At 36.4% G+C, this 14,156-nt stretch overlaps 1 protein-coding gene across 1 annotated transcript in view; it reads right to left on the bottom strand.

Annotated features, from left to right (window-relative positions):
• The window catches only part of ASCC3 (activating signal cointegrator 1 complex subunit 3), a 336,770-nt gene that overhangs the window by 144,048 nt on the left and 178,566 nt on the right, over positions 1–14,156 (bottom strand). The window contains exon 14 of the mRNA XM_058566571.1: positions 11,587–11,721. Coding sequence (XP_058422554.1) covers positions 11,587–11,721 — 135 coding nt within the window. The remainder of the gene's footprint in view (positions 1–11,586; positions 11,722–14,156) is intronic.

Here is a 14,156-nt window from a genome sequence, read left to right as displayed (position 1 = left end):
TTTATATTTTCACTTTTCACACGTGAACTTTCCATATAGGGCTTTATACTCAGTAAAATGAGAATGGAATGGACAACTGCTAAGATAATCCTTTAACACAGAGGGTACTATATTCTTTTCTCCCACTGAAAGCATGTAGGGCTTCCTTCCACGACTTGACATATCTTTTTCCTACCCATGAGATGAAAAATCAGGGTGAGTACTTTTAAAAATGAAGAAGGTTAAAATGTAACCACTTCCCAAAGTTGACTTCCAAACTAACACAAATACATGATTAAAACACATGATTAAAAAAAGGACTGACACAGGGCCAGCCCGGTGGCGCAAGTGGTTAAGTGCGCACGCTCCGCTGCGGCAGCCCGGGGTTTGCCAGTTGGGATCTCGGGTGCGCACCGATGCACTGCTTGTCGAGCCATGCTGTGGCGGCGTCCCATATAAAGTAGAGGAAGATCGGCATGGATGTTAGTTCAGAGCCAATCTTCCTCAGCAAAAAGTGGAGGATTGGCATCAGATGTTAGCTTGGGGCTGATCTTCCTCACAAAAAAAAAAAAAAAAAGGGACTGATGGCAAATGAGGATATTAAAGGAAAACAAATTTGTTGTTTTCCCCCCATAAGATCAAAAAATATACAGAAGCACCACAAGACCTTCAGCTCAGATATAAACCCTGAATGAAAGAGCATGACGAAATTGCATAAATAATTTATAATGACCTTTGTAAGCCTTCTGAGGTAATTTATCTTGATAAGGCATGCTTTAATGTGGATAATTTCAAACTCATTAGGAAAGAATGACCGCCATTATAAAAACTAAAGTTTAAGCAGGAGGAGGCAAATATTTTCTCCCAAATGATAACATTCTTTCCCACTATTATTAGTGAGTATGCCTTATCAATGTTAGAAAAAAGATTATCAAGTCCTCATCCTTGGTAAGTGCCATTTTTATCATTCAGTGTTTATAAAGTTAATCAGCATGAGACAGTGGACCTGGTTACATCGTTAGAAGCATAAACTAATACCTGGCTTCTCTTTTAACAAGAGTTTAGAGGCCTAAGGAGTATAATATGCCTTCCTTCCTCTCCCCTTCTCTCTCTTTTAAAGCTCTTATTCCACTGTAAACCTTGTTCACTGAGACATGTAAAATTGGTCCTCTGGCATCTACACCAAGAGAGCAAAGACCTGCAATGCTCTGGCCTCCATGAGGCTGTCACAAGGAAACCCATCATACGTCCCCTCCCTGTTCTCATGGCAATGTCCATTAGTCATCTGCTCACTATGTCAACTAAACCTGGCTATGATCAGAATTTCTGGGGATCTTATTAAAAATGTTAGGGCCTTAGTTTCAGAGATTCTGATTCTGATTATCTGGCATGGGAACAGGTAAGGGAGAACCAATGATGTATTATACTGTTGTCCCCATAATACTTGGTATTTCTTTGCTCTTGACTCAATTTCTTACCCTCTCTACTATTTCTCCACCCTAGTGTAACAAATTCTTCACCCTACTCTCTGCAACTGCCATGCAGTGATTGGTAAACTTTATGAATCTCTTCTCCCACCTTGCCTAACTGAAACTTGACTCTCCTCCATGGACTCTGTTTCCTATGCATACCTCTCAAGTAGTGGGAGATGATGTCTCTCTTCCCCATTACCATTTCCAGACCAGTATGTACTCATCTTTTGTAAAAACCTCTGCTCCTCTAAGGTTGAGTCCATCTGGCCATGTCACCACCACCCAAGTTTATCCAATGAAGATTTGATACTTATGACTCTTAGTCTTTCTCTCCATTCCAATGCCTGTCATCATCCTAGGTGACAGTATTTTTCATGTGGACATTCAAAACCCTCACCCTTCAGTTCCTTGACATCCTCATTTCTAGTGACATCTCCTCTGTCCCACCTCAGCCATACCAATGATTATATTCTAGGCCTTATCATCAACCCACAACTGTACTACTCCCAAAATCACTAGTACAGACATCTCATTTTCTAATCAAAGCTTTCTGTATTTCAAGCTTGCCCAACTAATTTTTCTAACTCCATTCTTTATCATTAATGACACTTCCAGATCACAATTCCTCTACTTTCTTTCTGTTTATCAACAGCACCTTACCCCACCCCCGCCCCAATCCTTATTCTTGATCTTTCTCCAGCTTAGGTAGCAGAGCCCAACATTTTAATCACACTCCTGCCATTTTCTTAAACTCATCTGCCCTTTTGTCATACCTGACTGGTAAAATGTCAAACTCAGATGACCCAAGGCAGCTAGTGATTAAAAATTATAGGGGCCGGCCAAGTGGTGCAAGTGGTTAAGTGTGCACGCTCTGCTGCACAGCCCGGGGTTCACCAGTTAGGATCCCCAGCACGCACCGACGTACCGCTTGGAAAGCCATGCTGTGGCGGCATCCCATATAAAGTGGAGGAAGATGGGCACGGATGTTAGCCCAGGGCCAGTCTTCCTCAGCAAAAAAAGAGGAGGATTGGCAGATGTTAGCACAGGGCTGATCTTCCTCAAAAAAAAAAAAGAAACAAAAAAAAAAAAAGAAAAATTATATACAAGGACAACTTGAAACCACTCTAAATCCATGAGCACAATCTTAACAAGTTCTTAACATTGGACAGCAATTCTGCAATGTCTTTATAGTCCGTTTGTTCTCATATGTTTCACAATGTCTACATTAGGCATTTTTTTGCTCTCCACAAACTTCTAATCACCTTGGCTACCCTTGACTCTCAGAGAATGAGTTTAACACTTACTTTATAAAGCAAATACAATACATCAGAAGAAACTCCCTCATCTTCCTGCCATGTACCTAAAACTTATTTGCATCAGAAGCCATCTTTTCAACCTTCCCTTCTGTTATAACAGAAGTAGCCTAACTCCTATCTAACAATATCTCTCTACTTGTTCTCTGGATCCCATCCTCTTGCCTTCTCAGGACACATATTATCCATGGTCCCTTCTCTTTCCTATATGAGTAATCAATCAGTTTCACTCATTTCTCATTCTCTCTTGAATACTTCATACAGAATATAAACATACTGCTTCCATCTTGAAAAGAATATATCCACCTTTCTGGGTGCTATTTCATATTTTCTAGATACCATCTGTTTTCCTTTTGTATTCAAATTAACTTCTCAAAATTGATGTCTACACTTGAATCTTCTATTTCCACACTCATCAGCCAACTTAATCTAGTTTTTGCTCTCTACTCATTGAATGAGAAAGGCTCTAAAATAAGGTCACCAATATTTTCCATGTTGCTAAGTACAGTGAATATTTTGCAGCCCTCATGTTACTTGACCACTCACAATATTACTCAGTATGACGATCACTTCCTTCTCTTTGAAACACTCTTTTCCTTGGCCTCCAATGTCCTGGCGGCTCCTTTGTTCTCTCATTCTCCTCTATCTAACCATTAAATATTAGAATTCCTCAAGGCTTGGTCTTAGGCTCTTTCACCACTCATATCCACACCAATGGTTTCCCCACACCAAAACAGACTGTACTTCTGATATATCAGACTCTCATATCCATCCAGATGCTTACTCTAGATCTCTAAGTATCCCAGGCATCTCAAACTCAGCATGTCCAAATGGAATTCATGATCTGCACCCTTCCCTCCAAAATCATCCTTCTCTACTATTCTTTTTCTTCATAAATGACCCAGCTACCCACTCAACAATGCAAGCCAGACATCTTTTAGAAGCCGGACAACTTTTAGATCTCTCTTCCTCAAGGCCCCACATCCCATTAACCACCAAGTCCTAGCAATTCTATTTCCCAAATATTCCTCAATGAATCCACATCTAATTGGTCTTCACATTCTCTCTTACCCTACCTGTGTGCATAGTGATCTTTTTTATAAACACAAATCTGATCATGCCACTCTCTTTCTCAAACATCTCTAATCATAATCCACTGCTTTTAAGATAAAATACCAAATTTGTAACATGATATACAAGGCCCTTATGATCTAGTCTTTGCCTACAACATTATACTCATCTTATGTCACAAATCTACTGTCTGCCACTCCCCATCAATCTCTATGTTTTAGTCATTCAGACTTTTATCCATTTTCTTCAATGTGCTATTGTTTTTCTGGTGTCAGAAACTTTTCTTAGAACATTCTTCTGCTGCCCTTTGCTTTGTGAACTCCTAACTTTCAAATCTCAGCTTAAATGTCACTGTGTTAGCTAAGCTTCCTCTAACACCATTGTCTAGGTCAGATCCCCCAATTTTACTTTCTCTTAGCACTTTATCCCTCTTTGTTTATTACAAATGCAATTAAAATCAATTATTTAGTTACTCGATTAATCTTTAATAAGCTCCATAAGGATAAAGGGGCAGCTATTTATTCTTCCTAAATATATTTCCATTCCCAGTGAAAGCAAAGAATATTCAGCAGCACATAACTCTCCACTCCTTCTATGAGCCTTCCTGTATTGCACGAGCCAGAAGGTAAAAACCTCTATTTCCCAGATCTCTTATAGTCAGAGTACTGGATGCAAAATTCCATTCTACTAATTAGATGCACTCATACAAGATCTGGACAATGGAAGTGAACAGGAAACTACCTTCTTGTTATCTTTTGCTGGCAAGCAAGATCTTGGAGAAATGAGGGTTGAAAGTTGTAACGGATGTACCATACATTCAAAATTTGGTTTTCCAGTGTCATCATGAATGTTGAAAGGCATCTATAGTAGGAGCTGTAGCTTCTACCTGCTGGATCACCATCATGGTGGCTGGTTCTTCAACAGTTCCAGTGGTAGCCCCCTGAATTCTACTCCTCCAATCTTATCAACATTCTAGTAAGTACCTAATTTCTTGTACAAAATCTTTTCTATTTAAAATGTACCTAGAGTGGTCTGTTTCCTTTATTGAATATTGACTGATACAACACATGTCTTTCTCAACCCACTCTAAACTAGTTGACAGCAGAGTCTATTTATCTTGATACCTATTGGACTACCACAGTGACTGGTAGGTAGCTTACACTCAGTAAATATTCACTGAATGGCCACCTCTAAAAAGAGTTTGGGGCTCATGCATACACAATCAATTCACAATGACACGGACTAGTCTAATGCCCATAACCGATTTCCATATGTCATTCTGGTTGTGCTAATTATTTACTTTAACTCAGGAGAAAAGAACTACTATGTCCTCTGTTCCATGTTATATTCCTTGAAAGATGGTCTCAGTTCCCACATGGGCTACCCTGCTATTACTACAATCCAATTATGCAGAAACAAGTTAGCATTCCAGAGAGCATCCTAATCAGAAAAAGATAAATCTCATTTAAAGTTACATACTTTATATCCATTTGGCCATCTTTAAATAAATGCTGAAATAAAATTTTTAAAAAATCACAGTGTGAAATGTGATTTTGATCTTTAAATTTTATCAGTATAAACCTCTGTACCTCTAGCGATTGATAACCTTACTTATTTAAACTATATGTCTTTAGAGTGCTTCTCATATTGAAGTATTTTCAAATGAGAGAGCAACAATATTCGAATTAACATAATTTTCCAAAACAGCATGGTTCCATAAGAAGATGTATAAATTTGTTGTAAGAAATTTATTCTGCGCTTCTAAAATACATCTTCAAGCACAGGAACAAAAACCGCTGCAATCAAAATTTACTTAAAAGTAATAACAAAACCATTAAAGACAAACTTCCAATGCTTTCTGTGTCTCTTAAAAAGAGTCTCACTTACTCGAAGTGAGCCATATGTTAGACTACATGGAAATGAACACCTGGGCCACGGGAATTACACCTGCTTGGAGGAAAATGAATCTTACTTTTCAGCACTTGAGTTCTGGTCATATAATTCAATAGGTCCTCTCTGCATATAAAGTCCAAACATCTAAGCATGTAATTCAAGGTCCTCCACATTCTGATCAAAATCTACATGCCTAGCCCTTCATACACCTTACATTCCAGTGAAAAGAGAACACTCTCATTCTCCAAATGTATCCAGTGGTTTCCTCTGCCCATGTCCTCTTTCTTCTTTCCTTGGAATGTCCTTTACCCTCATTGCTGCCTACTGAAATACAAGACCACTGGCTTGAATTAATCTACTACTCTTCTGTGTTCTCACTGAACTGTTCTCCTCTCACGTCATTTACCACACTTTGTTTTACTTATATATGTATTTCTAAATCCTCTGTGAGACTGCCTGTGTCTTAAAGGCAGAGAGACTGCCTTGTTCAGCCACTTATTTTCAGTGGTACAAGACATTTCATCAATTGAATTAAAACTGACATGTTAATTTAGAATTGGATGTCTCTAAAATCCTTGTTCTTAAAAGATACATAATATTTAATTGAATTGCTGTCCATACTTTAAAATTCCCCTACTGTTGGATATTTATGCTGTTTGTATTTTTTTCATTATAAATAATGTGTTGGAATAAAACTCCCAGTGCATATTAACTTTTCCTTTTAATCTTTCCTTAGAAAGATTCCCAGGTTAGGATTTCAAGGCTAAAGGCTCTGAAAAACAGTTTAGTTCTTAAAATATATTACCAAAATGTTTTTTAAAAGGATTGAACTGAGCATTGCCACAGGAAATCTAGGCATCTGCCAGATCCTCAAATTATCTTCAGATAATTTGGGCATTATCATTTTTACTTTTTGATGATTTATCAAGTAGAAGAGTACATGGTCTGTTAATTTATACAGTTTTATCTAATAATTTTTTTTCTCATAGTTTACCTGTTTTATTTCTACTTTTTGCTCATTTACTTACTGGAAACTTCATGTTTTAGTTATTAAGGTTAATAAATACACATATAAAGAAGTAGTTATTAACTAGTCTGTTGTATCGGTTACTAATATTTCCCCCAGCCTGCTTAACTGCCTTTTACAATTCAGTATATTATTTTTTGTTGTCCAAAAGCTTTAAATTTAAATGTTGTCTCATCTGTCACTCCATAAAGTTATCTCCTTTCCTTTCAAAGCTCAAATGCAGTTATTTACAGAGTGTCTACTGTGTGTTATGCAGGATCTACGTTACCTCATTTATTACAAAATCTTAAGATACAGGTATCATTGCCACTTTGTATGTGATGAAATTGTGGCTCGAGAAGTTAAAAGGGTATGTAATACCCAGGTTTGCCTGGACCTGAAGCCTTTACTCTACAAGAGGCTACTCCCCTTTGAAAATAGAAAAGTCATGCTTCCCAAAATCCAATTAAACACTCAGTGCTATTTTTTATTAATTTTCTTTGATTTTATTTTAAAAATATTAATACAATTTTGACATTCTTTCTACGTGGTTACAATAGTCAGTAGATTTACTATGTAGCCGCTAAAAAAAGAGGCTGATATAGCTGAGGAAAGAACACACTCTGAGAAGATAGTATTTTGCCTATATTTAAAGCAAAAAATGAGAGAAAGGGGCCTAATAGCCACCTGCTACTGTCTTTAGTTAACAGATGCCATCTATTCCAGGAAGAGCAAATTCTAATTTTATTTGGCCATACTGACACTGTAAAGTTGCTAAGGCAGAAATAAAGAAAGCTATCAATATTAAGTATCAGACAACTTGTATCAAAGCCAGAGTCTGTTAATTTAGTCAAAGACTAAAGCTGATGCATGAAAAGAACAAGGAGATGGTTGGTAGATCTAGATAATAATAATGTCATATAAAATGATATTTTAAGGTAGCCTGTGGGTACATACTATTATTGGATTTTTCCCAGTGTTCTGATTTGTTTAATAGATATGTTTTTCCAACAACTACATTCATGAGGCTTAATGCATGATACACCATGTCTACCTAAAAGAAAAACTCTTAATATCACTAATATATGTAAAAAATTGAACCACATCAGTGCCCATAAATCAAAGAAATACTGTACAGGGGAAAGCATTTATTTGATTGAGATCTGGAATAAAACAAAATCTGAAGATTCTAACTGAAAAATTCAATCAACTTAAAATTAAAATCATAATTAAAAACAATGACTTAATAATGAAAATATCTGCAAATACTTCTATAAATGTAGGCTGCTACTATTCCCTGAGGTATGTTCTATTTTACAGAAAATAGTGGTTTCTTAAGAGAGTATCTTTGTGAGGGAGAGCAAAAAGTAATAATATGCAAGGGAAATTTATCCATATTGTTCATTATCCTTTCATCATTTCTAAATTTAGTTATTCATATACATTTCTAAAAGATTTTTATAATATGATATGTAAAGTTTTATCATTATTCAGCCAGTTTACAAAATAATTTCATATATCACTCCATTTGTTTTTCATGTTAAAATACTAGAATAGGTGTTATTTATCCCATTATTATTTTATTTGATAGAAAAGACAGTAAGTTGCAGAAATGCTTAGGTGTTTAGTGTCGCAGGGCTTCTGGTGGTGAAGTTCCAGCCCGAGCTTTTTGTCAACGTGCCCTCTTGCTTTGGGCTCCTCCAGAGTTCCTGAGACACTCCCTCCCTAGGGGCACCCCCAAGCTCCAGCTCCACCGCTTAAGCTACTCTTAGGGCACTCCACTTTCCTTTCCGCATTTTCTTGTTTCAGTGGACAATCTGGAAATATAGCTGGTTTTTCAGCTGGGGGGTGACTTGGATATTAAAGGTGTGAATGGTATGAGGAGTCCTGAAGTATAATTGTTACTTACATGGAAGAAGACTCATTTTGAGCTGTGGCTAAGGCACAGAAATGGCCTTATTACCTATACACACACATACGCATACACACAGACAAGGAGCATTTCCTTCATGGAGTTTTTATTTATTATTTTTACAAATAAAGTTACGGTGTGTTGAATAAAACTGTGAAGAAATGCTTTTAAAAATCATACTTGGTTAAGTCAGGAACCGGGTTGGTTACATTAAACACTGTGGGTAAAGTATCACTGTGGCGCAGTAGGGATTTAGCTGTATTTCCATTAATGGGAGTCATGAGGCTAAACTTCCATAACTACCACAGCAAATTTAACTCCTAACTTTATTTTAATGTTTTGAGTACTTAATTTCCCAATTTTCAAAAATTTGGGAGGAAACATCTCCTACTATCATGGTAGTAGCTTCCTTAGAATTGCCAGAATATTAATACCACTCAAGTTCTGAAGCCACTTCAAGAAATAAGAAGAAACATACAATTAGTGCTAGAACAATAATCTAAAATTCTGGAGCTTTGAGAACACATTCAGAAAGAGAACCCTATCTGTGATGATGGAATAACATCCATCAAGGGCCAACTTGTCTGAATCCTCCTTGAGGAGAATTGAGGGATACGGCTGGGCTGAAGAGATGCTCTTTCATTTTTCACAAAGAAAAAGAAAATGACTCAAAGCCCTCAAGGCTTTGGGAAGCCCCAGACTGGATTTAATCTGTGCTCTTGAACAAACAGGATGTAGTGTAGTCAAAAGGGTGGACTTTGGAGTCAGACTGGCTCACAGCATGGCTCCACTACTTATTAATCTGGGAAAATTATTCTCTCTCAGTTTCAGTGTCCTTATCTGTAAAGTGGGGATAAGAATCTCTAAAGGACCAAAGAGTGATGCAGATCAAATGAGAAAACTAAAGTGAGAACATCTCTTATAAGGTTTGTCTCCGAGGAACAAAGGCAAAAAAAAAAGTAATTTTGGGGTACCTACTATCAGCCAAATACTATATGAAAGGTTGGGAATACAATGGTGAACAGGACAATGTTCCTTAAAAACATGTACTTATTAATAAATGTTTGTGGAATTCATTTTTATTAAAAAAATCCAATAATAACAGTTGGATCAGGATAAGAATCAAGTATAATAAAAATACCAAAAAAAGTATAGTAAAAATGACTAGAGATTTTCAAGTCTACCCAACTGTATTAAAACTTTCCATTTCTTCATGCTTTTTCAGCATAATGATCTATGAATCTGTGGTGTTGTTTCCTTAAGTAAATATTATTTGAAAATGACTCTATATAAATTATTTCTATAATGCTTTAGAATATTCCATGCTGTATCTGCATTACTTGCACATATGCCATATCAAGGGATAATAATAGCACAAACCCACAACATAGGTTGCTGTGAGGATTGAATCAGTTATACAAAACAATGAAAACAATGCCTGGCACTAGTAAACACTTGATAAATATTAAACATTATTATTATAAAAATTAAATAATAAACCTGCATTATTTAGAATAGCAATAGCACTTAGAATTGAGAGGTGGGAAGTAACCAGAAATCCACAAGGTGGCTCTCAAGGCTTGGCTTTTAAACACAATAGAATTGCTTTGTATTGTCAAAGAAATAAAACAAGACTTATGAATGCCAACCTGACTTTTCAAAGACTCTCATAAATTCCCAACTAATAAATAACTGGAAGAATAGAAAGCTGCATAATAAGTGTCAGATAATAGAAAATTTTATAAGGTGAAGAGAACGAAGAAAATGAATAAATTTTGTAGTGCTAAATTGAAAGAGAATCTGATGTTCAAAACAACTAGCATAGATTATCACATTCAGAATTTAAAATATCAATATAAAATGGTGAAATTTATGGTGCAGTCATAAAAATTAAACACATTTTACTAAGATGATAAATGTGAAGGTGCATAGTACAATGTCTGGCAGCTAGCAGCTGTTCAGTAAACATCAGTTAAATCTTATATTATGCATATAAAATATTTTGAAGTTACTATCATTTTATGCCCACAGACTTTTTATTTGAAAATTTATTTTCATAGCTTTAAATAAGGGCAAATTTTTTCTACAAACGGAAAGAGTATTTCAGGCTTTTTGGGCCATATAGTCCCTGTAGCCAGTACTCAATTCTTCCTTTGTAGTGCAAGAAAGCAGCCATAGACAATAAAAGAAGGGGTCTGGCTGTTTTCTAATAAAACTTGAACTACAAAAGCAGGTGGCTGCCTCTGGCCCTCGGGCTGTTTGCCCATTCTTGATCGAAACCACTATTTGATATAATTAAATAAAACCTTCCATAAATCTTAAAATACTATCAATAACCAAATTACCTAGAGAAATGCCTCTCAAACTGTAATGTGCATAAAATCACCTGGGGATCAGATTATGATTTGGTAAGTCTGGGGTGGGGCCTGAGGGTCTGCATTTCAAATGAGGATCCAGGCTTTTCAGGATGTTAGAGCATACACTGGCTAGCAAGGCAGCTGTTCTCAAACTTTTTGGTCTCAAACTTTTACATTCTTAAAAAAAGCTTTTGTTTATTAGGTCCATATCAACCTCAGAAATTAAAACTGATAAATTTAAAAAATATTTACCTATTAGATCTTTTAAAGACCAATAATAAACCCATTAGACGTTACCACAGTTTATGAAATTTAACGTTTTCACTATATTTTAAAGAGCAAGGCTAAACACTACAGTTAGAACCACAAAGAAAGAAGTGATAATTGAACACATCATGCATTGGGATCCTCTGAAAGAGCATTAAGTCAAGAAAAAAGTTAAGATTATAGCATGATAAATCTGTGAAGTTAACTTCTCAGAAATTGGAGACTGGATCTTTCATACATAAAATATCCGGTACACCTGGTACATTATGTGTACCAGGCATTCAGTTCTTGCATCTTGCTGTTATTTGTTCCCTACCTGTTTTTCTGCATGTCCATATTCAGGTCCTTGTGCAGGTAAAAAGCACAAAATCTGGCCATTATTTTTTGCTCTTTCTATCAGAGACATAGCTGTTCTTACAGTGGCATTCCGAGCATGTACAAACACCATCACCTAAAATAAAATCAAGCAGATTATTTAATATTCAAATTTATTACAAGATGGCTTAATACTAGTCTGGAAATCACCCTACATAAACAACTATTAATTTTTCAAAATAAAACCCCCAGTTTATAAATCTCTAACATTTGATTATTTTAGAACAAAGTGTGTGTAAGATAAAGGCAAGTCAAATAAAATTCAATAACATAGCTTTATTTATTATTAGTTGATAAATTGGCAGAAGTTAGAACTGAAATTAATGGATTATATAAAATGTGGAGTTTAACTTGTACATTTCTCTTTTGAAGACATGATATATTATAGGGACAGAGTATAAAAATATATGAGAACACGGGGCTGACCCCGTGGCATAGCGGTTAAGTGCGCGTGCTCCACTGCTGGCATCCCAGGTTCGCCCTGATGCACTGCTTGTCAGGCCATGCTGTGGCGGCGTCCTACATAAAGTAGAGGAAGATTGGCACGGATGTTAGCTCAGGGCCAGTCTTCCTCAGCAAAAAGAGGAGGATTGGCATGGATGTTAGCTTAGAGCTGATCTTCCTCAAAAAAAAATAAAAATACGACAGTCTTATTTCTCCACAGTCAATGAAATTTCCAGTATCATAAAGATGCTTAAAGAAATTCAAAACAAAGAACACTCTTCCTTGATCAAAATCATGTCTAAGAACAACCATTTAAAACAGAGTTTAGAGGACTGCTGGAGATGAAAATGCTTCTAGAGAGGTATTTGGAATTTTTTGTTGTGGTAGACCTTCCTGTGGGATTACTCACAAAATGATAGTGGAAATCTGAATTAGGCGCAAGACACATGTCTGGATGCTTTGTCCAGGAGAAGTGGAAAAAAGTACCTTCAGGGACAGTCATCAGGCAGAATGTGAATACAATTCAAGGGAATAAAATAAGGGAAGGATTAGCAGTCTGCATTCACTGCCTGCCTATGGGGGCCTGCCTTCTCTCTTCTGTGATGTTTCTTCTTTGGCTTCCACTTCCCCAGCCTTCCCAAAGAGCCATCATTATGACAAAAATAATTTTTTGTCAACTTTTGTCCATGTACATGGTGTGACTACAAGCATCTGTGGATCTTTTTCAATTTTACATGGTGTGACTAAAAGCATCTTTAGGTAAGTTTGATATTAGACAAGTTCTAGCCCCAGCTTGCGAACAAACTGACACTTCTAAATCACTCTGGAGTCACAGTGATATTCCCTTTAGCCTCAGCAACATGAAGGTCCTAATTCTTGCCTCTCTTCCCAATATCTCCCCATTTCTGTTAATTATGTTTTCACAGAAGCTAAAACTTTGATATTATTTGCAGGCTACACATTTAGGAGGCTATGCAACCAACTATTTTTAGTCAGGGAATTAACAGGCTCCTGTGAGTTATCTAAGTAAACGAGAAGATCATTTTGAAAAAGACTAACACAAAAGTGAAAAAGAGAAGGAGACCTGGGATTTGACCAGAAAGGAGACAGAGTGACACAGATCTAGAGCATGTGTTATATAATTAACCCACAGTAATCTTATGCATTTAAACTTGTCAAATAAAATATTCCACATATGGGACGCTGTTTAAAATTATAGTAGAGTAGGGGCTGGCCCCACGGCTTAGTTCTCAAGCTCGGCGCACTCTGCTTTGGCGGCCCAGCTTCAGTTCCCAGGCGCAGACCTACACTACTCATCAGCGGCCATGCTGTAGCACTGATCCACATACAAAATAGAGGAAGACTGGCATGGATGTTAGCTCAGGGCGAATCTTCCTCAGCAAAAAAAGAAAAAAATAACAGTAGAGTAAAATCTGAGATAACAATCATTCAAGAAACTCACTAAAATTCTTTTAGGGTGTATTCAAAGTAAAGGAGAGCAAATGATCTGGAGACGACCAGAAGTTCCTCAATGAAAAACTCCCACAGCATTTAGAGAACATACAACAAGCACTGCAAGTCATCTGGAGAAATTTAACATAAGTTAATCACAGCCTTCAAGGATATAAAGCTTGAGATTTCATAACTTTGTCAGAGCTCTAACTTATTTGCTGATACTAATGTGTTTTGAAAAGAAATATGATGATAAGAATATTTCTAAAGAGGATACTAACAAAATTTATTGCAGAAAGTTTCACAGATACTTGGAAAATTCTTCTGAATTCCTTATTTTCAACTAAAAAAAACAAATCTGATTTTGATAGGCTCTCTAGCTTTCTGGGGAAATATCTTTACCTCATAGGATGTCATGAGTCTGCCATTTAAGATCACTGTGGTATTTTCATAATACTAACATAAGCTGTTTAATATTAAGTTAGATAGAAAATTCTATTAACCATAATGCCCTGCTGAAGCTTCACCAGTTCAGAATCTGTCAGATTCTACCATCCTCTCTCTTGCAAAAGGAAGGATAGTTCAACTGCGAGTTTCTTGTTAAAGGGTAAGGCA

This window comes from Diceros bicornis, chromosome 23 (genome assembly GCF_020826845.1).
Source record: "Diceros bicornis minor isolate mBicDic1 chromosome 23, mDicBic1.mat.cur, whole genome shotgun sequence".
NCBI lineage: Eukaryota > Metazoa > Chordata > Mammalia > Perissodactyla > Rhinocerotidae > Diceros > Diceros bicornis.
This window is presented reverse-complemented; position numbering and strand designations above follow the sequence as displayed.